The sequence below is a fragment of the Neoarius graeffei genome, chromosome 12, assembly GCF_027579695.1.
Source record: "Neoarius graeffei isolate fNeoGra1 chromosome 12, fNeoGra1.pri, whole genome shotgun sequence".
Taxonomy (NCBI): domain Eukaryota; kingdom Metazoa; phylum Chordata; class Actinopteri; order Siluriformes; family Ariidae; genus Neoarius; species Neoarius graeffei.
This window is the reverse complement of record NC_083580.1, coordinates 82370255-82396405: the sequence shown is the minus strand read 5'-3', so window position 1 is coordinate 82396405 and position 26151 is coordinate 82370255. Positions and strand designations below refer to the sequence as shown.

The window sequence follows — 26151 nt, the reverse complement described above, 5'->3', positions numbered from 1 at the left end:
CACAATCTTCTCCATAACTTATTTTTAATATGTAGTGGAAGTTCATTATGTATTCATTATAATTCTGAGGAAGGCGGAAGTTTCACGCTGAAACTGTCAACAAGGTAACGAGCTTAAAATCCTTGTCTAAGAAACAAACTTAAAAATACTATGTTACAGATGTGTTTGAAAAATAAAGGAAATCAGCTCTCGGGGCCATCGCTCTGAACGATCACCTGACTACCACGCTGGTCACTGATTGGCTGCATGACCCTACACTCTGGGTGAGAAAGACATCAGTCCTGGCTACACCTCACGCCTCTTCACACCAGTGTATTTTATTACAACTGCTGATGGTGAAATATTCAACTTTAATCCATTTATTTAACAAAGTAATCAAATTTGTTCTGAAATATGACTTTATAGCTTTTTTTTAATCTTTAAAAGTTTAGCCCTGATGGCACGATTACAGCAGCTGCCCTGTCTACAAGTCATAAAAAACAGAAATTGTGACTTCTGCTCGAAATAAAGCTATAAATTGGACATCAGTGTTCACGTACCACAACACTGCCAGCCGTTTGTCTGCTGAGGTGGCGTCTGGTGCCATATAGCTCTTTAACTTCATAGTGTACCTGCAAATAAAATCCACACAATCAATCACACGAGGAAAAACCACCACCGCCACACCTGAATAATTCACACTGAGGTTTTTAAAAGGGTTTTAAATAAATCGCCGCTGTCAGGTCAAAACCTGCTGTGTGACATTTTTCCATTTTCTCATCCTTGAGAACACACAAGAGGTTCTGAAATGTCAGATATTTGCACGTATAAGGTTTTAGACATGCAAAACCTCCCATGTGCAATCTGAGAGACTAGGAGTATTGTGTGCAGAATCTGCCGTGTGCGCCACTAGGTGCACATAGTTGATATTGCACACAGTTTATTTGGACCCATCACATGAAAGGGATTGAATCTAGTCTCTTCTGGATTATCCATCGGTCCTTCCATTTTCTAATTAGCATAAATGGAAGCACGAGGTCAAAACTGACCAATCAGCACAGAGAACCCAATTTGACCTAAATTGTCACATAGCAGGTTTTGAACTGACCGCGAAGAAATTCTGCTTAAAATGCTCAGAAAAGTGATAGTGTAATGGTGACACCTAGAGGACGCAGATGGAACTGCAATGAGAAATACACACGAGAACAAATGAGAAGTGAGAGGCTCGGTTCAGGAGTTCTTACTTAATGAGTTCCACAGTTTCAGCATACATGGGGAAAGGGGACTTGGCTTCCTGTGCACTTTTCTCCAACGCATTTCCACACTCGATGAATGAGACCACAGCATCCAGGTAATACACTGCTTTTTCAAATCTGTCCATCTTTAGGAATGAGGAACACACAGATTACTGGAGGATTTAAAATTTACAGCGCAACAGAATCAGCAGAATTACTCCTTCCTGTTTCACTTCATGAGAAATAAAACATCGTTAATAAAAACATGTTCAGACGACCATAAACTGAAACGAGATGGACTTGATTAATATTAACACGCATTGACCTCAGCACTGAGCTCAACTCTGATTGGTTGAACGATTTCCTTTAACAGCACCTCAGACAATAGTTTTGGTTTCCACAGTAACAACCTTCACGGAGACTTGTACAGCAGACACTCCACATCAGCAAATTTAAAGACCAATCTGTACTCATCGACATGCTGAAACTTTCTGAAAAGATTTATTTATTTATTGTTGCTTTTTTGAAGGAGTCTCGAGTCTCAGCGCTTTGTAACAGTCAGTACGTTTTCTGACATTTTCAGGAGAGAGGAGTTTACACTTTGTGGTTTCACAGTAACATGACAAGCTGCATTTTTTTTCCTCTTATTGACCTTAAGACAGAAAACAGAGACGGACCGAGTGCTTACAGCTGCTCTGATGTACGCGAGAACAGGAACCAACTTGTTTCACAAACATTAAAGGTAACTATAAACAGATGAAAGTATGATGAATTGCTCTTTAATTAACGAAAATTGTAATCATTGGCAAGTGGCTGTGGTATGAGAAGAATAAAACACTTTGGTTTCAGGACACATCACACCACCTGGCCGTTTCTTATTTTCCTATAACAGCATGTCCTGAGGATTTCATTCCTGACCCAACACGTATTAGACAGGAATAAACACAACACGTCCTTACCAGCGCATCTGCATTGTGCTTCAGCTTCTTCGCTTCCTGGAGGTAATGATCAGCTGAATGAACCCTAAAAACAAGAAATAAGGACGTGACATGATCAACACTCATCCAACTGCAGGGTGGGTTTCAATACTGCAAGCCTGAGTCATGAAAACAGCCAGAAATAAACTTAATCACATTTTCGACGACACAAATTAATCTAGATCTTTTAACACCAGGTTCCCAAGTGCCGTCTGGTCAATTCCTGGATTTACACACTCGTGTTTCCTGACGTTAAATTGTAAGCATCTGTTTATTGAAAGGCGGTTTTGTGAGAATGAAATCAACAGGTGAAATACAGTAATGTGTAATACACCTCGGTATAAACATACACACACACACACACACACACACACACACACACACACAAAAAAAAAAGCATGCTGCTGAAAGCTGGTTCTGATTAACTCAACACCACAGTCACACTGAACCCAGAAACAGTGGAGAGATTTATATTACCGCTCCTCAAAGTGCAGCTTGGTCCTCTTGGAATTGTCTGAGGAGAGGGGAGGTACAGCCAGCTGATTCTCCGATTTACAGCTTTTATCCTGGAGGAGAGAAATAAACAGGTAAAACTATTCATCATCTTTATCCTTCATTATAAAGAAACTTTAACAGCACAGTGGGACAAAGTAGAAAAACTGAAACAGGAAAATAAAACTAATTTAAATCATGAAGTTGAATTCTGAAATCTGACTGGCTGAGGCGGTTTTTAGGCTGCTGTAACATGTACCTTAAATCACCTTAATCCTTTTACGTTATGTTCCTGATGCTGAAATCTGTTGTACTCAGAAAGTTCCGAGTTCTGATCTAAAAGCGTTTCAGTGCTTCAGCTCGGAAAAACAGATACCCAGTGCAAGATCTTACTTGGATTTACGTCTCTTCTCTAATATTCATCGACATGTGATGAAGAGACTGACAAAGAAGAATGATGTATACTGTGGGTCAGCTGTACTGTTCATCTCTGATTATTATAATCCTCTGTACAGCAGGCTCATCACGGTCGTAATAACTGGACTCAAAACAGCAGAATTATGTTATAAATCTAAACTTACTACACCTTGTAACACTATACATGAAGTAGAAAATGATGCAAAGGGAAATCCGTTTCCTGTTGGCTGTGTGCGAGTGCCGCCATTCTGCTCGGGATTGTTCCTGTCAGAACTCAGTACTCGGCTGAGATGAATGCATCCCAAGTTGGAATTCCGAGCTACTGCACTTTTCCATGTGGGGAAGCCATGGTCTAATGGTTAGAGAAGCAGCTTTGGGACCAGAAGGTCGCCGGTATGATTCTTTATCTTTAAATCACATCAATTGCCTTTAGTCATACTAATCATGGCACTGGGTGGTCGGTTTATTTGATTTGGCATAGGTTTTACACCGGATAGCCTTCCTGACGCAACCCTCCCCGATCTATCCGGGCTTGGGACCAGCACCAAGTCTGCACCGGCTTGTGCAACCCCAGTGGCTGGGTGTTTTATCTAATCTGCATGTCTTTGAGCTGTGGGAGGAACTGGAGCACCCGGAGGGAATTCCATGGACCAGCAGGAATGGCTGAAGTGCCCTTGAGCAAGGCACCGAACCCCCAACCGCCCCCCCGGTTGCTCTGGGTTTGCTGTATGTCACTCTGGATAAGAGCGTCTGCTAAACGCCTGTAATGTAATGTGTTGGAGGTTGGGGTTTCTCCAAGTTCTGAGTCCAAGAGATTGCATTAGCCACTAAAGCTTACTGTTTTACAAAACATTTAATTCAAAAGTACCAGTTTGTGTTGAAAGCTCGAGTTACATCTGACATCCGATAGAAAACATATAAAAGCTGAGAACACATCACACGTTTATACTGAATTTACAGATCACTTTAAAAGTTTGTTTGCAATAAAAAATGTTTACATTTTGTAATATAGTGCACTGTAACAACTGTCTCGCTTGCTCACACACACACACACACACACACTTCACTGAGTGGTTTCTTTAAAAAACAAACAAACGAATCCAGGAGGACAGAATGTACAACACAGATGTTGCATGGTGTCATGGCGGCATGATTATGCAACACATCCTCTTCATGACATGAACGTTTACGGTGAGTGGGCGGAGTCTGTAACATTACACCCAGATTAATGAGGGGGGAAAAAAAGACCGGTTTGTTTTCACATCCTGAGAACACACATCTGTACTTTTTAATGTACAGAGTCAACAGTGCTGTATAGAAACAGTAAATAAACTGGTTTTTTGGTATACGTTTGTAAGAGAGTAAAATTATTTATAAACCCATTTAAAAGAATAGAATTCCTCCTTATTCTTTTCCTCACCACTGTCTCCTCTGGTTTACTTGTTACACATCTACATCTAGATTTCTGTCAGTAAAATTGGAGTAAATGCAAAAATTTATATTTGAATATCTTCTGCTGAAATTTCACAAAATCAAAAAGTGTGTGTGTGTGTGTGTGTGTGTGTAAAACAAAACACACTTCAACAAACAGTTACGAGAGAGAGCTGTTCAAGTTTGTCCTGTTTGTGTTTTAACATTTTTTAAATGAACTAATTACAGCATCAGATTTCTAAATTACAGAACAGAATAAAAGCAAAAAAAAAAGGCCCCCCCCCAAAAAAACAAAGTTTAAACTAATTACGAACTGAAAACCTGATCATTTCATCTGCTGTACAAATATTTACACAAACTTACCCAAGAGAAGGATTGCAAACTAAAGAGAACACACACACACACACACGGTGTGTGCAGAAAAACAAGCGCGCGCACACACACCTTGTTGTCTCTGCTGCTGCGACTCTGCTTGTTGTCTCCCTTGCGGTGTTTGGAGCTGGAGCTGCTCTTGGGGGCGTCCTTGCTGTTGGAGCTGATGGGCAGCGAGCTGGACGACTGACTGACTGTACGTTTGCGACCCTGGTGCTCTGACTTGGGTGTGCGCTGAAGGGTCAGGGAAGGGGATGGGACAGGCTCTTTATCCTTATCCACAACACGCTTCGATGACCTGCAAAGGATCCCATGTTTGATGCATCAACAACCAGAACATTTGAATACGACTAAATTCTACAGAGTGAGGAGGGAAAAAATCCCTCAATTAATTCTGTCTCTACTGCTGCACAAACTCCTCTCTAAAGCCTGATTACACTCAATGTGTGCAGACACAGGTGGCATTGTTTTCTCTCTCTCTCTCTCTCTCCCTCACACACACACACACCTCTCGTGTACTCTGTGCACAATCTTGAGGATTAAAGTGACATCCACTGCACAGCATGTCAGACAAATCATCCCTGTCCATCAGGCTTCCAATCTGATTTGACGAGTCTCTCTCTCTCCTGTCGCCATGACAACTGTCATGATCTGTGACTCAAATCGAAACCTATGACCTTTAGTTTTCTAATCTAGAAGATCCAGAAGAACAGTAAACAAGACAGAGCTTTCAAAACTACATGAGGGTTAATCCCCATAACGGTTTCTGTGGATGTGCACAAGTGATGCTCCAAAATACCACAGGATATATACGGCGGCCATCTTGTGTACATGTATACGTAGTTAAAAGCGAGCGTAATCCAAGTGTTTTATTCTAATGGACTCCGCCCTGTTTGCACTCTGAGAATGAGAGGTGTCTGACGGAGATCATAAAGCACTGCGGTACGTCTCTCTGGATCAGGGAGTCGGTTAAAATGCTGTCAAGGTAAGTGAGAAGAAATAGGATAATGGACATTTGGTGTGTTATCACTTACTCCTTATTGGGTTTATGGTGCGAGGACTTCTCTTCTATCCTGGACTTCTTATTCTCTGGTTTAAGGCTGTCATCATTCTGCAGACAGAACAACTCAGGGTTAATCTGAGCGGATAATCAGTCAGCGTGAACCTTTTGGCAGAAACGGGTATTTTTTTTTTATACATAGTGTTATTTTAGTCTTTTGGGTATTGTTATATTAGACTTAGTCTAGATGTAGTTTATAAGAAAACTACAGCAAAGTTATTTGAACAGCGAAACAATTTTAACCTTCAGTGCTAAAGTCAAACACTGAAGGTATTAGACCTTCTCCCCTCTCAAATTTCTCCCAAATGTTCTCAGTTTGCTGTATTTTCAGGTGTTTTTAATTAATTCTTCAGTGAAATGCATCATCTATTCATCATTATTGCCTTCCTAAGCCTTTGTCCTTAACGGTGTGTGTTCATTATTTGCCGCTTTTCCACTACAAACGCGGCTGAGCCGTGCCGTGCTGAGTCGGGCTGAGTCGAGCTGAGCGGGGCTGTTGGAGTTGCATTTCGACTACAACCGCGCTGAACCGTGCTGGCTGGAAGTGGGTGGACACATTGGGTGGAGTTAGCGAAAGTGGGTGGACGTCACGTGATGTCGTTAAGCAGTGCAAACAGTGACATCAGTGACAGTGGCGGAACAAGTCAGAGCCGGGCCGGGGGCGGGGCAAATGACCGGGCCCTTTATTAAAGCTTATCATAACATCATTTTAGGCTACAAAATGTCCGCAACTGTGGTGTTTACCAATTTCAACACTACCGGGTGCAACTATATGTTATTTAGTACATCAAGTCCTTCAAACGAACATGTAACTCAGAAACAAAAAACATTAGGATACTGTACATGGCTCATAATAAAACATCAATAGCCTATACTGCGCACATTATTTGAAGGGCATACGAATGAGCGCTCAGAGGTTGCAACGCTGACAGGAAGAGTCAGAAATAAAAGGAGGGCGGTGCAAACCTCACTGAATGCACTGTGTTTACCAATTTCAACACTACGGGGTGCAACTATGTTATTTTGTACATTAAGTCCTTCAAACGAACATGTAACTCAGAAACAAAAAAACATTAGGCGACATACTGTACATGGCTCATAATAAAACATCAATAGCCTACTGCGCGCATTATTTGAAGGGCATACGACGAGCCTTGCGCTCCGCGAACTCGTCCACGATGCTCTGTATGTCACTGATTCAGTGAGCTTTTAAGCGGTAGTCTCACGACCCGGATAGTAAACAATAAACATGGAGGACATGGAGTCGTTAGTGTTGCTGGTCTTGGTGCTGTGGCTTGTTGTCACCGACAACGCGGACAGATACTGGCAAGAGCGTATAGATGAGGCGAGGCGCATAAGGCTTCAGAAATTCTCGTAATTATTATTCTTCCGGGTTTGCGGTGTTTACAGATCCCAGCGCGCTCGCGGGGCGTGTGTGGGCATGTGAGGACACTCCTCCTCACCAATCAGTGCACAGGGGAGTGTCTGCTCACGCCCCCAACCTCACTCGGCACGGCTTGGCTCGCTTCAGCCCCACTCCAAAACGGTGCGAGTTTTAGGGGCTAAGCAGGGCTGAAACGAGCCGAGTCGTGCTGGTTTTTGGTAGTCGAAACGCGAGCCGTGTCGGGCTGAAGTGAGCTGAAGCGAGCTGAAAAAGGGTAGTGGAAAAGGGCCAATAGAGTTCTGCAGTGGCTGAAACACAGCTATGACACAGCGCATGGAGTAATATTACTCTGACTACAGTGGGCATCAGGTTTGCTAGTTCAAGCTAGCTAGCATTGCATTTTAATGACATTAACCAAGGGGAAGGACATTAAACTAAAATAACAGTTCAACTAAAAAACAACATTTACATGCGTAACAAGTACCCAAGGTCATAAGCCACACCACCAGTTTCAGTCAATTCACTGAAAAACCCACACCCACCTTATGTTTCCTCTTGCCTTTATTGGTTTTACTTTCCCCTGGCTGTTTCTGGAAGTCCTTGGCGTCGCTAGCCGAGTCTTGCTCCACCTTCACCTCCGTGTCTTTATAAACGCGGCCTGGCACTCGGCTCAACAGGCTGAGGTCAATGGAGACGAGCAGCTGCCTGGGCGCTGTTAGTTTCTCATCAGACTCGCTAAGCGGTGAGAGGAGGTCTTTGTCTTCCATGGGGGAGAAAACATGAGGGGCATACTTTGGAGTGTGTGAGGAAGATGGCGCACTCTCCTCTTCTTCTTCGTCCGAGTCGGAGGATGACGATGGTTCCGTTTCCACAAACTCACGTGACTTCTGCTTGCCCTGAGGCTTGGATTTGTGTTTTTCCGGAGGTGCCCGCACTTCTTTCTTGGGCTCTTTCTTGGCAGCTGGTTTGCGTGGACCCTTGTTGGGAGCTCTGGCGCGGTGCTGAGGCGTCTCGGCTCGAGGCTCACTCTCCACCTTCAGGCTGCCTTTCGGCTCCTCTGCTACAGCAGGCTTCTCTGACTTTTTGGGTTGCTTTTTGCCCACCGAGCGCCTCTGGCTGGCACTGGCACCACCCTCACTGCTCTGCGCCGGAGACTTCTGCCTCCCCCGGCCGCTCTCCGAGCCCTTCTGTGTGGCCCGCTGGTCCCGGCCCGGTGCAGGAGCAGAATCTTTGGGTCCCTGGCTGCCACTGTAACCCCGAGTAGCGCTGCTCTCTCGGTCCTCCATCTTGGAAAGCCAGTTGTCCAGCTGCCACTTATTGGCTAGAGGCTGTTCTCGCTGCAATATAGATCAGGAGTTATTCCTTTTAGAAATCAGATCTCATGAACTGTAAAAACTCCTGAGATTAAAACTAGTTTCATTTGATTAACTTTTCAGAGGAGCATACAGAAATATGGAGCAATATTATAACCATATACACCAATCCATGCTACTGTATTTCAATTAAATTAAAAACAGATCACATTTACTATTCACACTAATAATAATAATAATAATAATAGCAGCATTGTCATGATTCTCTGCTGCGTTGTTCGAGAGCCATTTTGCTCAATACTGAAATAATTTCTTTCCATCACTCTTATTGAGCACTGTAGGATCTATTAGTCTAAATATTTATGGAGCTGAAATGATGTAAGAATGATAATTTGTTGATTGAAATGTATAACAAGACTCCATGGAACACAGCCTAGTGCAGGTCCAGACCATGGTGTCCAAGTCAATTATGCTTTACATTGATGGTGTGGCAGCGGTCAGGCTGTGTGTAAAGGTGTGTACTGTACCTCAGGCGAGGCAGCGCGGGGCGGCTCGTTGGCCTCGCTGTCTGTAGAGCTGCTCTCACTTTCACTTTCAGATCCTGAGCTGCTTTCTGAACCACTGTGGCTACTGGAGTCCTCTCTCTCAGCAACCTCACTGTTATTATTACTGTTATTAACACACACACACACACACACACACACACACACACACACGTCTGTATACTGTACATAAACGTTACAAATACAGAAACACGAAAACCTTATATTGATTCAGATTGTCGAGTCAGAGTGGAATCTGATAGTTTTGATTTATCAGAACAAAGATAACTTTTGCCAAGTCTGTTTGGAAATTGCAAGAATCACCTGAGCACACACAGGGAGAACACGGAGTCAGCACTCAATAAATTACTCGATAATTTAATAAAGAACAAGTTTAAAAGATTTTGTGTGCTGCACTGCTTTTCTTTTTTTGTCGATCCAATTCTCCAGAACACATCCCATTTCTGCAGCGCTACAGCTCTGTGTTTTGGCTCAGTTTAGCAGCTTACAGAAAAATGCCACAACCCAAAACACACAGCATTCAGATTCGAATCAACAACAAACCACAAGCATTAAATTCTGCTCTGATTTGGACTCAGAGGACTGTTAGGCTGCTGGGCCATAGAAGGTTCACGCTGCACGCTGCATGCTGCACGCTACACGTTCACGTGAAGAACCGGACCCTGGGCCATTAAACTTCATGCTTGGATGTTCACGTGTTGCGTCTGTTCTACTTTGACCGAGTAACCAACAATATGGACTCTTCGGATGACGACGATTGCCTCATTCTGCTTTTACTGAGACAGAGGAAGAGAAAAAGGAACAGAATTTGGAGCCGAGAACACTTCCTTCTGAGAGAAACCCGTGGTGAATTTCACCGAACATTCTATAATCTGCTTGACAATCCCGATGAAGAACTATTTTTCAATTATACCATTCAATTATATTTTTTCTGAAGTTTTCCCCTGAAAGCATAGAGTTATCTCCCTAGACCCGTTCTGATTGGCTGGCGCGGCGGTGACCGCATGCATTGACTGGAATTTCCATCTTCACGCCTAGAAAAAAGTGTGCATGTTCATTTCATGCTTCACGCGTGAAGTGTGCAGCGTGCAGCATGCAACGTGAACGCCGTTCTATGGCCCAGAGCAAGTCATGCTACGTTTGTCCACTTTTCTTTACACGCGTGTAGCGTGTAGTGTGCAGCATGCAGCGTGCAGCGTGAACCTTCTATGGCCCAGCAGCCTTAGAGTCCTGTCTGGACCAACCTGCGACTTCAAATAACAGACTCTAGCCAGTTTAAATAATCAGTAGAAAAACACAACATCAGGGCATTTTCAGGTTCTTTCTGATCCAGTACCTTGCTGAGGTGTTTCGTTTTGCGGACTCCTGTTCTGCATCACTGTCTTCACTGCTACTGAGTTTGAGATCGTCATGAAGCGTGCTGGAACACAATCACACAAAGGGACAGGACTCTTACACTGAAAACATTTCATTTAAAATGTCGTAAAACTTAACAGCGGAGCTCCTCATGTGTGTAAAGCATGCATGGAGTAGAGCCCCATAATTAAGAGAATACGGTAATGTATCGACCTGATTTTTGATGGCTTTGACCATACGATGTCTGTACACCACCACAGGGAACCCGATCGTAAGTGCAAGACAACGCATCTCAAACACTTGACCACTGGACAATGACATTTGTATCTTTATTTCCATAAGATAGATGGGTTTTTAATCCAGCACTTGCTTTTAATTTGCTTTTTAAAAAATAATGTGGGATTATTTATGAACACATTTTACAGAAAATAATCACCACATTTTCATATACAACGAGTTAAAAGTTTTATGAGTCCACTTGCTTGTTGGACAGGTGGTGGTTTGTGTCGTGTAAGGGCGAAAGATGGATGTAATCGCAGGAAGAGTTTTACTGAAAGCACACAAACAAACAGATCCAAAACGTAGACAAAGCCCGAGTGGAAAACCAGTCAGTGTTGGAGTGAGGCCCAGACAGGATATCAGAGGGATACAATACTCACAGTTCAAAAACACAAACAGGGTCAAAACCAGAAAAGAGACACAAAATACAAGGCTTTCACAAAGTCTGTGTGTTACTCAGAGTCCTTATATATAGTAAATGTCTGTGCTGTGATTGAGCTCTAATCAGGAACAGGTGCATGGCGATTAGTCCTAATGGTGCTGTGTGTGGCCGTGACAGATGAAAACAGACAGTTGTGTGATGTACGGAGTGTGATATTGGATGGTAACTCTACAGTAGTGGTGTAAAGTGAAAGCGCTGGTTCACTGCTGTCCCCCAGGCACCCAGCAGAGTCTCACCATAATAAATGTGGTGGTGGTGTTGATATAAATGTGGTGCAGGGCATGCAGTGTCAAAGAAAGGAATAAATATGTATCATAACTGTGATGTGAATCTCATTATTGGTCTCACTGTCACAAGACAATGCAGTGATTTATTGGGGTGAAAAACACGACATGACAATTCGATGGTTCATTCATGGTGCTGTAATATTCTATTCAGGGGATTTTGTGCTCTTGTAAATATTTTGCTCATAAACTCATCAGGAGCTCTGATTTTAGGCAGCGACTCAATATTACAGAACCCTAAACTTACTTGGACTGATCTCCATCACATGCTTTGGCCTGCTGCGCAGCAGATGAGCCTTTTCCTGAGATACTTTTTTCTGAGGAGGAAGAAGAGATGGAGGTTACTCACAGGGTCAATAATAATATTAATAATACATATTTAATTACAGTAAATAATTTATTTCTCTCTAGAAACAGCCTTAAATTGACTCTCCATGAATGTGAAGACGTTACACACACCCTGGCCGCTGCCACACACATGCACGAAAGGCTTAAATTATACAGCATTAAATCAACCTATTGATATCTAAAACACTTACTGAATCCCCCAAAGCCTGTGTGCTGAGCATCCTGCAACACAAACACAAAGCTGCTGAGACTCAGGAAAGGCACCAATAACAGACGTGTTCGATACACACATTATCAGATTATTAACAACGCCTTCTAGCTCTTCATCATTAGAGCAACGAGATAACATTCCATTACACACCGTCTGTCTGATCACACAAGCTGACTCAACGGTGACTCATTTCCACAGAACTGCAATGACTCTCTTTTAAAATAAGCTGCTGCACTGGGACGAGGTATGGGGGAGGTGATGGTGGTGATGGAATAAAATCCCAGTAAAATTCGAGACATATTGCATATTGAGTGTTAATGTCTGACCTTCGTCGGGAAAGGAAACTTTGAAGGCTCAGTCTTGCAGGGGGTGTGGATGGCTGTGAGTGGAGGAGGCCATGACTGGGTCATTTCCTGACGGGAAGGAAGGAAGGAAGGAAGAAAGAAAAAGAACATCACCTATACAAAATGTCCTAATATATAGAGTAGTAATGCATATAATAAACACTGAAGTTACCTTTAAAATCTCATCCACGCAGCTCACGTCACCCGTCAGGGCTCCCTGTCAGTGTAAATAAAGCTAATCAGCATCACAGAGCTCACAAATAAAACAAAACACCAAAAATATCCAGCACAGTAAATGCTCACAAATACGCAACTCTGTGGACTATTCATGAAACATGTTCAGTCAGGGCTGGGCGATGTGGCAATCTAAGAGTTCATCATGATACTGATAAAATATCACAGTACACTTCTGAGACATCGTCAATATGACAACTATATTATACGTTATTTCAATTTTAAAATAAAATTTATTAATTAATTTTAACAATTACAACCTGACTGAAAGCTGCCAATTATAAACTTGTTAGCCATTTATTTATACATTAACTTCTATCATTCATTTTAAAAATACCACTCATTTTTGTAGATGATGTTAAAAGTACTGAAATTTTTTTTTTTTTTTAATCTAGATATTGTGATAGATGTTGTGTAGAGAATTCATTTCATACAGCTACTTTGTTTCTCACATGTGATGAGATTTATATTAACGTTCCCACAGGGATAAACATTCCGATCTCACCTCTACCGGTGCCGGGATCTTGAGCTTGGTGAGCGACGCTTTACCATTGGCCTTCATCTCTCCCACGCCGCTGCCATGTGACTGACCTCCATACGACTCTGAAGAGGAAGAGGAGGACGAGGAGGAGGTCTTGGGCTCGGCCGTCTCCTGGCCATCCATGGGCCTGACGTAAGCAGTGGGCTTCTGCAGCATGGAGCCTGATTTGGACATGAGTGAGGGAGGAAAAGCCTGGCCTGAGTGCTGCCCACTGGGAAAGGTGGATGATGCAGAAGAGGAGGAAGAGGAGGAGTGCACTCTGGACGGCGAGTCCCAGTTGGCCTCGCGGTCTCTGGGCGATTTGGAGTGGTAGCGCTCCTTGCCATGCTGCTCGGCTGTTAGCGAGCGCGAGTGTCCACTCGAGTTTGTAGAGCCCTTGTGCTCATGTTTGCTGGATTTCTTGCTACTAAATTCGCGGTCGTGCCGCTGGCTGTTAGCACTGCTGCGCTGGCTAGTGCCGTGGCTGCTCTGATTGGACGAACCGGAACGGTTCTGAGACTTGGATAAAGATGAGGAAGAGGTTCCAGAGGTCGAACCGATAGGAGTCCATTTGTTGCTCTGACTCTGGCTGACTCCGCCTCGCTGCTCAGCATACAGAGTCTTCTCCTCTGAGGAGGCAGAGCTCGATCCTTTGGCCAGGAGTTTAGACATGGGAGGCTCACCGATGGTTTCCTTCATTTCGTCGTAGTTTCCTAGCATGCTCTGGATGCGACTCGAGAGTTTGTCTTCCTTGGACTGTTTAAAGAAATGAAACATAAGCTGTTTTTTTTTAAACCTAAAAATCACATTCAGGGAAATGTGCAAGAAAAAAAAATCTGTTACAAACAGCGTCTTTGAAAAACTTCTTTAACTCAGCATTAAGGAAATAAGACTCTGTCACATGAACTGCTAGAAGATATGAAAAACTGTTTAGCAGCAATCTGACTAACACACTCTTATAACAAGTGTATAAATACAGTCCAAGTGCAACTGACAGGAAATACAGAATGTTGTATGTATATTGAGGAGTGTGATGATGATGAAGAGCAGTTGGAGTAAATACAGGGCTGGTTTCTGTCGTACCGTATTGACCGGCTGTGCAGGATCTCAGACAGTACGGTTGTGTGCAAGATGATAAATTAGTGCATTGTGCAAGATGCTGCATCACTGTATAAACATCAAGAACAAGAGCAAATGTCATGTGAAATGTCTGGTGACTGTGGGTCAGAGTCCCGCTGCAACTAATTTAATTTTAACTATTTAAACGTTAATGGTGAGTAGGAATGAGAGATCACGCCTCTATACAAAGAGTTAAAGATTTCCTTCACGGCCAGCTGTCTTCAGGTCACATGACAGCATTTCATCTGAGCTGACATCCGGACACTGACCACTAAACACACAGTCACTTTTGTTAAAATAAATAAATACGTTTTATTGGTTGTTTTGTTGCATTGTCCAACTTTGATGTTTCAGGTGATGGGCCACAAGCCTGATATTCTCCTCTGAAATGTCTCAATAAAGTGCTGAATTTATTCTTCCCCTCGAGTGACCTGGTCAAACCCTGATGCTCCCTTCACCATGCTTCACAGCAGGTGTATTTGAGCAATAACTTTTTTCTGCATTACTTGTTTCGGAGGCGTTTTATCAACCCGAGACGTGCAACTGTATTTTTGGACATTAGTGGTTTTCTTCATGGTCTTTGTGTTAATACCATTACTGACTAGTTTTCTTACAGCGGGCACATGAACGACAAGTTCTAGAGATTTCTGCAGATCTTCTGCCATTATCCTTGGGTTCTTTTGGACCTGGTCACCACTGTACGATAGCATGATATTTACAGGACACCCAGCAGATCTCCATTTTGTCAACATGCTTTTAATTTTTAGCCTTTATGTCTTGACAATTCTTCTTCTAAAATTCTCCGAGATTTGTTTTGAACAGATTTTTCCTGAGAAGACTGTCAGTAATCTGTCTGAAATCACGCCCTCTCAATAGAACACAGTGTTAACGGAGACACTGGACTGAATTTGGAGAACACGTCATGTCCAGCCATTACATAAACACTAACAGAATAAATTACTGAGAGAACTGAAATAATGAAATACACATGTATGAAAAGAGACTGAGTTTAACACATCACAACAAGTACATTCTGTGCCAAAGTGCACGTTAGAGAACAAGCTCATCCACATTAAAGGTCACACACACACACACACAAAATGTTTAGAAATTAAAATAATAACGAATTAAGCCTTGACCTCAGCACAAGTGCACTACATGGCTGAGAGGAGCCACATTAAAACTGAAATCTGATCTATTGCACCTTTAAATATGAAAATGTTATATTTCCCTTCATGTACATCTCTGTGCATTGTCACGCACGGTGTGAATATCATCTGTACACTGGGAATTTGGACACTATTACAAACCATCTCACCCCCAAACAGTGCACTTTAGGATAAACAATAAACAAACTGTTTACTGAAATGTTCATTACTTCCAGCAGTTGTGTTTGTGGTTTTGTAAATGTGACTAAACGAAGATCAGACCATGTTTTATGAGTAATACAGAAATCCAGGTCACGACATGTTCATAACAGTTCTTCTTGCATCTCTACACTCATAAATACCTGAAAAGCTTAAAAGAAGTAAAAAGGGGATTTCTGTATTTCAGGGTTAAGAGTCTGTAGGAAGCACCAGTGTAACCTTTCCTAAAGAGTAACCTCACCTTACTGCTCATTTCCTACACTCCTCTCTCATTCACGCCTTCTGGAACCTCTGCACGTACACACACACACACACACACACACTTTACTGACCTGTGGAACCAAGTAAGAACCCACACCTGTGTAAAGTATAGACAAGTCTCTCTGAAAGCTCTCAGTAATTTCACTCCAAGCTCAACAACTTTCAGCTAATCAGACAATTACTGCTAACAGACAAATGATAAACGCAGGAGACAGGTCTCTGAATCAGTTCATGGCAGACGCGCCACAAACACTAAACAGATTTTAAAAAAAAAACGTTAAACAAAAGAAAACCTGTCATCTCTGAGGGTGAACTTTTTAGGAGATGTTTAAAGTTTGTGGAATGAGTCTCCAGTGTCAGTGCTGTACACACACACTTGTCTGACCATCCTTGTGAGGACCTTCCATTGACAATTATTATTGCATTTAGTTAATGCTGTGCCTGCACCTAACTCTAACCTCAGTAATGAAAAGGAAACTTTTTGGCTCTTTTATTTTTTTCAAATTTTGTTTAAAAAAACGAAAACAAAACCGCAACTTCCTTGCTGCGACCATCTGAATGTCCCCACAAGGTCAAAATTGTCTGATTTTATAGTCTTGTGGGGACATTTGGTCCTCAGGAGTATATAAAAACATGCGTGCGTGCGCAGAGAGATGGGGGGGGGGGGGGGGGGGGGGAGTTTATTGCCGCTATAACGTTAAGTGAGAACAGGAACCAATTTCTCTCTAAATGTTCCACAGCATCAAATCTAAACTATAAACCGTTAAAATGTGTGACGCATTGTTCGTTAATAAACAGTGTAATTATTGTTAAATTGCTGTAGTATAATCTGACTAAAACACTGCACACTGCGATGTTATACGAGAATAAACACACTTCAGTAAAGTGACATCACTCTGGTGTGGATTATGTTGCTCTGGAGCGTGTTCCTTCTCCAATATCCTGATTAGTGAGGCCACTGAAATGGACAGAACAGGACGAATATTTTGAACTGAACAGATTAAACATTACTGCAGCACTGTATCAGATCGAACACTTTACGAACACGTGAATGGTGAAGGTGATCAGTAAGAGATTAGATACGCTGTGGATTTTCAGCTCTCCTGCTCCAGAGCTCAAAAACACTGAGCAGCAGTGAAAATGTCGGCCGTGTGGACTTTATTACACACCGATTTATAAAAGCATCGTAGTCAAAATGTGCTGTTATGTTTCTGAAACTAAAAATCCTCCATCCAGCTGTGTGTGTGTGACCGTCTCTGCCTGTGAGCAGTTCCTGACCCCACAGCTGTGATGCAGTTACGTGTTAATCACGTTCCTGTCTGTTCTGGGTGATCAAATCAAATCATTTGTCCTGATTTTTTATTTTAAATGGTAGAAACTTCAGTATCTCTCAGTCCAGGTGCCATTCAGGAATTTCAAGAGATGAGAGTGAAACAGGTACGAGGCTTTACAGCAGGAAAAGGAGTGTAATCTGTTTGAGAAGGGATGAATCTCCAGTTTTCGGAGCTTCACAGCAGCTATTTAGATCAGAAACCCCACCACACTCAGTCTGGAACACTGGACTACAACACTCAACATGTAATAACTCACAAAATACAAACAATCATAAACATGAGCAATACATAAAATAACGCTTAGATTTCAGTTAATATTTAAAGAGATGAAGAGAATAAACTTACCACTTTATATGGTTCGGGAAAGAGGGGGGAGCTGGCTGGAAAGGCCTCTCCTCCCTGCTGGATTTCTTGATTTCTCCTTTCTCTTTCTTTCATACGTAGCACATTCCGGTCCTCACGGTTCATGTTGCTAACAACAGAGAGACAGTCACTAAGCGTGGAGAAGAGCGGGAAAAAAAAGCAGCTTTCCAAAAACTCATATTTAAACCACTCGCATGTGAGAACAAGGGCAGGAAGAGGAGCACACTGGTGTAGAAAGATCACCACACTTAGACATTTCTACAGAGAACCAGCAAAACACCGGGGCTGGATTTAAACCATCATTAATACTCATCTTACAAAAATTGTGATTCATTTTAAATATTCTGTACACATTTAACACCTAATTTTAAAAATACTGATGATACCTGTGTGTAATATTGATATCTCTTCAAATCCACAAGCCCTTCTGTTAAACTGTATTTTTTTTTAACTAATTATCTTTATTTCCAGATGTGGACGTGAACACAACAGGCTGATGTGCATCAATAAACATAAATAATTAAAAGGAAAGCTCATGTTATCTCTTCATCAATACCAGAGTTACAGGACCCAAAGGAGCTCTGCTGTGATCATGAGCTGCTCGTGTAACATGAGACTCGTTTCTGTTTATTAACCCAGAGAGGGGAAACTGGCGTTCAGTGACTAATGCCGCTTTTCCACTACAAACGCGGCTGAGTTGGGCTGAGCCGTGCCGTGCTGAGTTGGGCTGAGTCGAGCTGAGCGAGGCTGTTGGAGTTGCATTTCGACTACAACCACGCTGAACCGTGCTGGCTGGAAGTGGGTGGACACATTGGGTGGAGTTAGCGAAAGTGGGTGGACGTCACGTGATGTCGTTAAGCGGCGCAAACAGTGACATCAGTGATCTTTTAAGCGGTAGTCTCACGACCCGGACAGTAAACAATAAACATGGAGGACATGGAGTCGTTAGTGTTGCTGGTCTTGGTGCTGTGGCTTGTTGTCACCGACAACGCCAACAGATACTGGCAAGAGCGTATAGATGAGGCGAGGCGCATAAGGCTTCAGAAATTCTCGTAATTCGTAATTATTCTTCTTCCGGGTTTGCGGTGTTTACAGATCCCAGCGTGCTTGCGGGGCGTGTGTGGGCATGTGAGGACACTCCTCCTCACCAATCAGTGCGCAGGGGAGTGTCTGCTCACGCCCCCAGCCTCACTCAGCTCGGTTTGGCTCGCTTCAGCCCCACTCCAAAACCGTGCGAGTTTTGGGTGCTGAGCAGGGCTGAAGCGAGCTGAGTCGTGCTGTTCTGAGGTAGCCGAAACGCGAGCCGTGTCGGGCTGAAGTGAGCTGAAAAAGGGTAGTGGAAAAGGGCCATAACCGTGTCCACACGGCAACTTAACACTCAGAGAAATTTATGAAGGCTGAAACCAATCGGCTGGCGAGTGTTAATCACTGTGTGGTGGATCTGTGGGATGATAAGTGAGAGGCAGCGTGGTGTGGTCACTAATATCCACAGCACTGAAGATGAACCGGACGCTCAGCAGATACCAACAGAGTTTGCTGACATGCTTTCAGACACGTTGTGCAGACAGGAAGTGAGGCAGGAAAGCAGGGATTTCTCACTACCCGATTACTCAAGAACTGCAGTACTTTCCATGCTTGAGCCCAAACCTACTCTGAGATTGCAAACACAATGTATACCTGCAACACACACACCCCTGCTTTATAGTTCAATCGTATTATAGTCACTTTGAGAAAATAATCAGCTGTAACTGCTCTGGACTGTCGGCCTGCATGAAACTGATTTTTCATGATCCTGTTGTTAAATCATTTAATCATTCAGAACTGATAGCTGGGGGAAAAAAAAAAAAACACGAGTATTTCCACCATGTCAGGTGTAAGGAGAGTAGAGAGGAGTAACTGCTTACAGTCAGAGACAATCACGCGATCTAATAACTACAACATTCTCTGTTTACTGCGACAGAAAGCAAGAGTGCGAGTCCAGTTGAGATCAGGTGATATGCAGAAAAGGGGCGGGGCTTCCAGGTGGTGTTAGTTATCAGAGAGTTCAACACACACCCACACAACCATCAATCATTCCATATTCATGTGTTAACTGGATCATTTCCCTTTTATTGGAGAGAAACAGACTGAACTTCTGGAATATTCTGAGTGAGAACTCGCACTCGCGCACTCATGTTAAACTGTGGAGCTCAAACACAACCTGCACAAACATCAGCAGGTCTGGTCATATAATATATTATACACACAGAACACTTTTTCCATGGAATAAAAACGTGTTCTATTCCCTTCGAGTGGGTTTGTTGATGGCATGCAATATTGCTATCACTTTATCCTCTGTGTATTACTCTGCTTTCCCCAATAGAGAATGAGTGTGCAATATTGTTATAATATTGCATGTTGTCAAGACAACACGATGTGACACATCGGAGCTCATGCGAAGATCCGATGACAAAACATTTCTGCTGCACATGTGCACAATCATTTCTTTGTCAGCCAGGAAAGAGACGATTCAGTGCTCGGTTTAAGCACTAAATAAATAAACTGAAAACTGAAACTAAAGACACACTGAACACCTGAAAGGCTACCAAAACTTCACTGGATATTCTTCACGCATATTTACAAGAAAAAAAAAACTGGACCAACAGACATTGCAAAACTGGAAAAGAGAACAATAGCGGAAATTTTGTCAAAGTTCTACTTGGAGGTGAGGAAAAGGTGACGAAGACTTTTACAACAGGACGTCATTCGTGGATTTCACTCAGAAAAACCCTTTTGTTTTGAACAACCGCAATGGAACAATTAACTACGACCAAAAGTAACTGAACTTGAACTGTCTACCTGGATATAGCTTGTACATAAATTGGGTTGTTGTTCAGGCTTTTTGGACTTGGACCATTTTTATTGTTAGAACTTTGACTTTGTACATTGGACTGACATTCGATCAGAATCAGCATTTAAAATTGGTAAAATCTAGAATTGTTCCATCGAATGTGTATGTATAATAATAAATAACAATAATAAATAACATTATTGTCTGGCTTTTTTTCATGGTCCATCAGATATATTCCATTCAGCAACTCGTCTTCGACTCATTCAGTATCATGCTAGCTGAATGAAATACTGTAATCTAATATGAATCAGAGTAAATGTCAGTGAACGTGGTGTGTATAGAAGTGTAGATTAAACAGCTGTATCTCAGGAGCCTAGCGCTCAGCCTGAAGCCCACGTCTAACTGCTCAAACACGTCTGATTAATGACGCACATTAGACACATGAACAGTTCAGCGAATCAAGCTCAAGAGGCTCTCAGTCACGTCCCAGTTTTCACGTCCTCAGGATCAAAATCACCTCCTGAACTGAGAGCCAGTTCACCGTGTACCATCACAAAGCTGAGCAATTCCACCTCCTGTTCATGGACAACTACACAATCACTCTTAATTCACAAACCAAATTTACTAAAGAAGGACTCACTTAGGATCACATCCTTCATGAAATAATAACAGAATTGATCATTACTACTACTACTACTAATGATAATAATAATCTATAATTTTTTTTAAAATTCTGAAGTCCAGTCATCATTATGAGGAATTCAAAACAATGTTCTCAATATAAATGTTCACACTATTCTTCATATGCCATTGAACCAACAGAAAATCCTCATGTGCTCATTGGTTGGAACTGCACACGTCCACATTTATGAACACAGAAATGTCAGTATTAACGTTTCAAAGCTTCAGGTGAGAGTGAGAACAACGGCAGGAAACACAGCTCACCATCACTGCAGCGTCGCTCAACACTCAAATAATTTATACAAACATCTGAGTTTGAACTTTCACTCATTCTGTGTGGAAGAAACAGCGTTGTGCTAATCACTGGGACGAGGCGAGCGTCCTCTAAAACCACCGGCTGGAAACACCTGAAACACGGGACCGCACGCTCTCGACAGTGATAGGTTAATCATGTTATAAAAGGTTTTTCATAAAAGCTGGCAGTGTGTAGGACCTGCTCAGGACTACTCAACTGTTCTCCCTCTAGAAAACCAAGACAACGTTATACACGTGTATAAATAAATATATATATATATTACACCACTATAAACTGGTGCTTTTCACCACACCCTGCACCTGACTGCTCCCAACACTCGCTAACTACTGCATCACTGTTGTGGTGAATGTCAAAGGAGCTTACATGAAACAGCAAGTTCTCCAAGGATGAAAAATTATAGCGGGTTATTTACTGCAGAGTTTAATCCAGAATACAGTCAGACGGTTCGGATTCACAGACTCACGGATGGTCACATGGCAACCGGAAACGCGGGACATTACTGGATATGACGACATGGCCATCATGAAGTTCAACTGGAAAATGGAGAAAAGTAATAAAGAATAAAGCCCTATTTGGATGGGATTAAAATGCATGTGGGGTGATTTCTGTTTTACAGGAGCTCCTCTGTGATTTTATTTCCGCGGATCAGCCGAGTCTGCGTTTATCTCCACTAAAAGAACAGACGCCTGAGAAGAGACGCTCAGCCATACACCCGGTAAAGCCTCGTCTCTTCTTTACTCCATCTCTACTCCAGAGCATCTTCAACCGCCTGCAGGCCATGCTGTAAACGGAGTGCAATCACATGACACAAAACATCCGGGTTCAGAGAAAATACGGAGTTCCTGCTGATAAACTGATCTGATCCAGACAGGGCCAAAGACGGAACTTTTACAACCCTGACTGGGCAGATGACGGAAAATTATTTACTAGAACACAAACTACTACTGTAGTGACTTAATAATAATAACAATAATAATAATAATAATACTTTTTAATTAAAATTAAAAAAAACAAAAAAACAAAAAAGTGTGATTATGTAAAGAAAAGCCCTGCAAACAGAAGTGAAAGCTGGAGTTGTGTACAAGAACCCGATACTGAATCATGGACATGACTGAGCTACTCATCACTCGAGATTATTCTACTGAACACAAAACAGAAAATAGCTCCACATGCTTCACTAACCCCAGCAGCTTCAGAACAAGTTCAAACTCTCAGATAACATCATGTTCCCTTTCATGACCTTTCTGTTAAAGACAGAGGATGTGGTCGGTCTGTCAACACTAAACAGCAAAACTTACTAACCAGAAACACGTCTAAAAGTAAATGTCCACTGTGCTCCTGCTTACCCTGACTGAGAGGCCATGGTCTTAACCACAGAAACATTGGAAATGGAGGAAGAACAACAGGATGAAAGAACAGAAAGATGTTTCAGTCAGGGTCCTACTACATTCCAATCAGTTATCGAGCAGACGCTTACACACTTCACACACCACGGTGAGAGATTTCCTCGCAGTTCAGATAAATCAGACTTAGGAAGGGTAAGCGCTGTGGGAGATACCATTCTCATGGCTCGAGAGGGGGGTCAGGGACAATACAACAAAGCTGGAGAGAACAGAGAGGGGGGAAAAAAAAACGAACACATGAAATGCCTGCTTGTGCAAGAGAGATCATTTATCACGCCTGAACTCTGAGAAGTGCTCTGCTTCCTTGGGGGGGGGGGGGGGGGGGGGGACACTTCTCTGGAAATATCAGACCAGTTTAAATCACTCCTCTTCCACAGAACAGCTCCAGAGAAATCCAACACTGCACTAAAAACCACTCAACTCTCAAAGCAGGCCCACATTTCACTCCCTCAGGAGAAAATGGTGCAGTCCGACTCACTCTAAATAAGGACATGTTATTTTATGCCAGACGAGATGCTCCGCCTTCTAATGCCAAGGTTCAGAGAGGAGCTCAGCCAATGAGATGGCATTTCACTCACGGTTGTCCCGCCCCCACCCTGGGGCAGATCTTTAAAGGGGCAGGGTCTGTTCTGTGCTGAAAAATCCTTCATACGTGACCAACACTTGCATCACACAGAGTGTGATGAGGCAATCCGGTGTAACGCACAAAGACCTGCGCACTCCGACCTCACGAGGGTTCAGTGAATTTCCACAGAACATAACACAAACTAGAGACCTGTTCAGTATACAGGACACACGTGTGTGTGTGTGTGTGTGTGTGTGTGTGTGTGTGTGTGTGTGTGTGTTAAAGATGTGAGACCAGATATAAACTCCAGATTCTGAACTTTTTCTCCTGAATTGTTTTTACCTCATGGTTTCATGGTTGTTGTTAATAAAGACTAAAATACATTTCCATCTTTATCATCATTATTTTTTGTTTGCTCTCGATTCGAACCATTTAACAATCAGCAGCTGTGATAAACAGAATCTGAACACACACAAGCCGACCTGCGCAGGTTCACTCAGAGACGTTTTCCAAAACCACACGTGATGAAAAAAGGTGATACATTTTTAGTTTTAATATTTCACATTTTCAGTGACCCAAAACAGTTTCCGTGTGAATGTGAGACCAAAACACTGTTTTTAAAAATATCTGTCTACAGTGCTGTAATGTGATCCAACACACTGCGTCGCGTGTTGTTCCATAAACAGGCACGACGCAGGTCCTAAAGGAATCTTGACAAAAACAAACAAAGAGTTCAGTTTTTTTCCTTGAAACTAAACGAGATGGTGTCAGTTATGTAATTATCACATATGCACATCTCTTTTCTTTAATTATAAAAAATATCGTAAAATGACCAGTGTTCACATGTATGAAAAAGCACATAAGCGTTTAATACCTATGGGTGCTGTGTGAGACGGCTGCCTCTCCAGCAGCTCTGTAGTTTTTAGCTCTTTAAACCTCTTTTTTTCCACTTTTTTTTTTTTTTTTTTACTTTTTTGCTCTTCTTACGAAGACAGTGTGTTTTACGATATAACATGGATATATTTAACTAACACGCAACCAGGAGCCAGTTCTCTCACTTATTCGAGAGAGGAGCTGCTGGCCCTGAAAACAATGGGACGAGCCGGGATACGACACCACATCCCAGCGGAGCTGAGGAGGAAACCCAGGGGCTGCAAAGCTGGAGCTAAGCTAAAGGCTAGGCTAGCAGACAACCGGCGGCGATACAAACCATCCATTCCCTCCGTTATCATGGGGAATGTGAACTCGCTGCTGAATAAAGTCGACGAGCTTTCCGCTCTGAACAACCAGTGGATTTACCGGGAGAGCAGCTTATTTATCTTTACGGAGACATGGCTAACACACCTTGTACCGGATGCTAACGTGGACCTGCGGGGATTCACTGCTGTGAGAGCAGACAGAGACACTAACACATGCGGGAAAAGCAAAGGTGGGGGACTCATCATTTATGTTAACAACCGCTGGTGTAACCCAGGACAAATCTCCATAAAGACAGTTTTACGTTGCCCGGACTTGGAGCTGGTAGCCGTTAGCCTGCAGCCATATCATCTTCCGAGGGAGTTCAGTCACGTGATCACCATCTGTGTTTACATCCCTCCTAGGGCAGACTCAGCTGCTGCATGTGAGAGGATTTACTCTGTCACAGCAAGGCTGCAGACAGCACCCTGAGGCATTTATCATCATTTCTGGGGACTTTAATCATGCTACTTTGGCTGCTTTTTACCAGGCTGTGGATTGTCCAACAAGGAACAGGACAGTTGACTTGCTGTATGCTAATGTAAGGGATGCATACAGAGTCACACCCCTCCTCCCACTAGGGAAGTCTGACCACAACCTGGTTCTTCTACAGCCGAAGTACACCCCCCTGGTCCAAAGGCAGCCTGCAACAACTAGCTCCATCAGGAGGTGGTCCCCTGAAATGGAAGATGCCCTCAGAGACTGCTATGACATCACAGACTGGGATGTGCTGCTTAGCCCACACTGTGAGGACATAGAGGGGCTGACACACTGTCTGACAGATTACCTCAACTTCTGTGCAGACGTGGTCTCCCCCGCTAAGACTGTACGGTGTTACCCTAATAACAAGCCATGGGTAACACAGGAAGTCAAAGCTGTCCTCAACAGGAAGAAGGCTGCCTTCAGGAGCAGGGATAGGGAGGCGATGAAAGCGGCACAGCAGGAGGTGAAACGCTGCATGAGTGAAGCTAAGGACAGCTACAGGAGAAAGGTGGAGCAGAAACTGGAGAACAGCATGAGGGAGGTCTGGGATGGTGTGAAAACCATCACAGGCCACAATACAAAGACCAGAGTCGTTGAGGGGACAGTGGAGAGGGCGAATGAGTTGAATGACTTCTTCAATCGGTTCAACCAGGCCACGTCCCCCCCCCACCCTCTCCCTCATTGCAGCCATCTCTCCTTCTTCCCTCAACACACCTCCCCCCAGTCATCACAGCAGCCCCCTCCTCCCCCACCTCAACACAGACTCCTCTGTGCATTACTGCAGACCAGGTCAGAGGTCAACTGAGGAAGCTTCACCCCAGGAAAGCAGCAGGCCTGGACAAGGTGTGTCCACGACGACTGAAAACCTGCGCTGCTGAACTGGGTGAATCACTCCAATGCATCTTCAACCTTAGCCTGCAGCTGGAGAGTGTGCCAACCCTCTGGAAGACAT

General features: G+C 43.1%; 1 protein-coding gene across 2 annotated transcripts in view; it reads right to left on the bottom strand.

The window, feature by feature from the left end:
* The window catches only part of aff4 (AF4/FMR2 family, member 4), a 61510-nt gene that overhangs the window by 13691 nt on the left and 21668 nt on the right, over positions 1-26151 (bottom strand). Inside the window, exons 1-16 of one of the 2 annotated variants that reach the window (XM_060936561.1) lie at positions 22859-23078; positions 17668-17794; positions 13227-13997; positions 12660-12704; positions 12470-12556; positions 12124-12154; positions 11832-11901; positions 10560-10643; positions 9188-9329; positions 7890-8684; positions 5938-6014; positions 4976-5201; positions 2669-2757; positions 2174-2237; positions 1224-1360; positions 540-611 (exon numbers count right to left, since the gene is read on the bottom strand). In XM_060936561.1, coding sequence (XP_060792544.1) covers positions 540-611; positions 1224-1360; positions 2174-2237; positions 2669-2757; positions 4976-5201; positions 5938-6014; positions 7890-8684; positions 9188-9329; positions 10560-10643; positions 11832-11901; positions 12124-12154; positions 12470-12556; positions 12660-12704; positions 13227-13997; positions 17668-17794; positions 22859-22875 — 2834 coding nt within the window. In that variant the 5' untranslated portion in view covers positions 22876-23078. Of the gene's footprint in view, positions 1-539; positions 612-1223; positions 1361-2173; positions 2238-2668; positions 2758-4975; positions 5202-5937; positions 6015-7889; positions 8685-9187; positions 9330-10559; positions 10644-11831; positions 11902-12123; positions 12155-12469; positions 12557-12659; positions 12705-13226; positions 13998-17667; positions 17795-22858; positions 23079-26151 lie in introns of those variants that run through there. The other variant, XM_060936562.1, reaches the window with a different exon arrangement.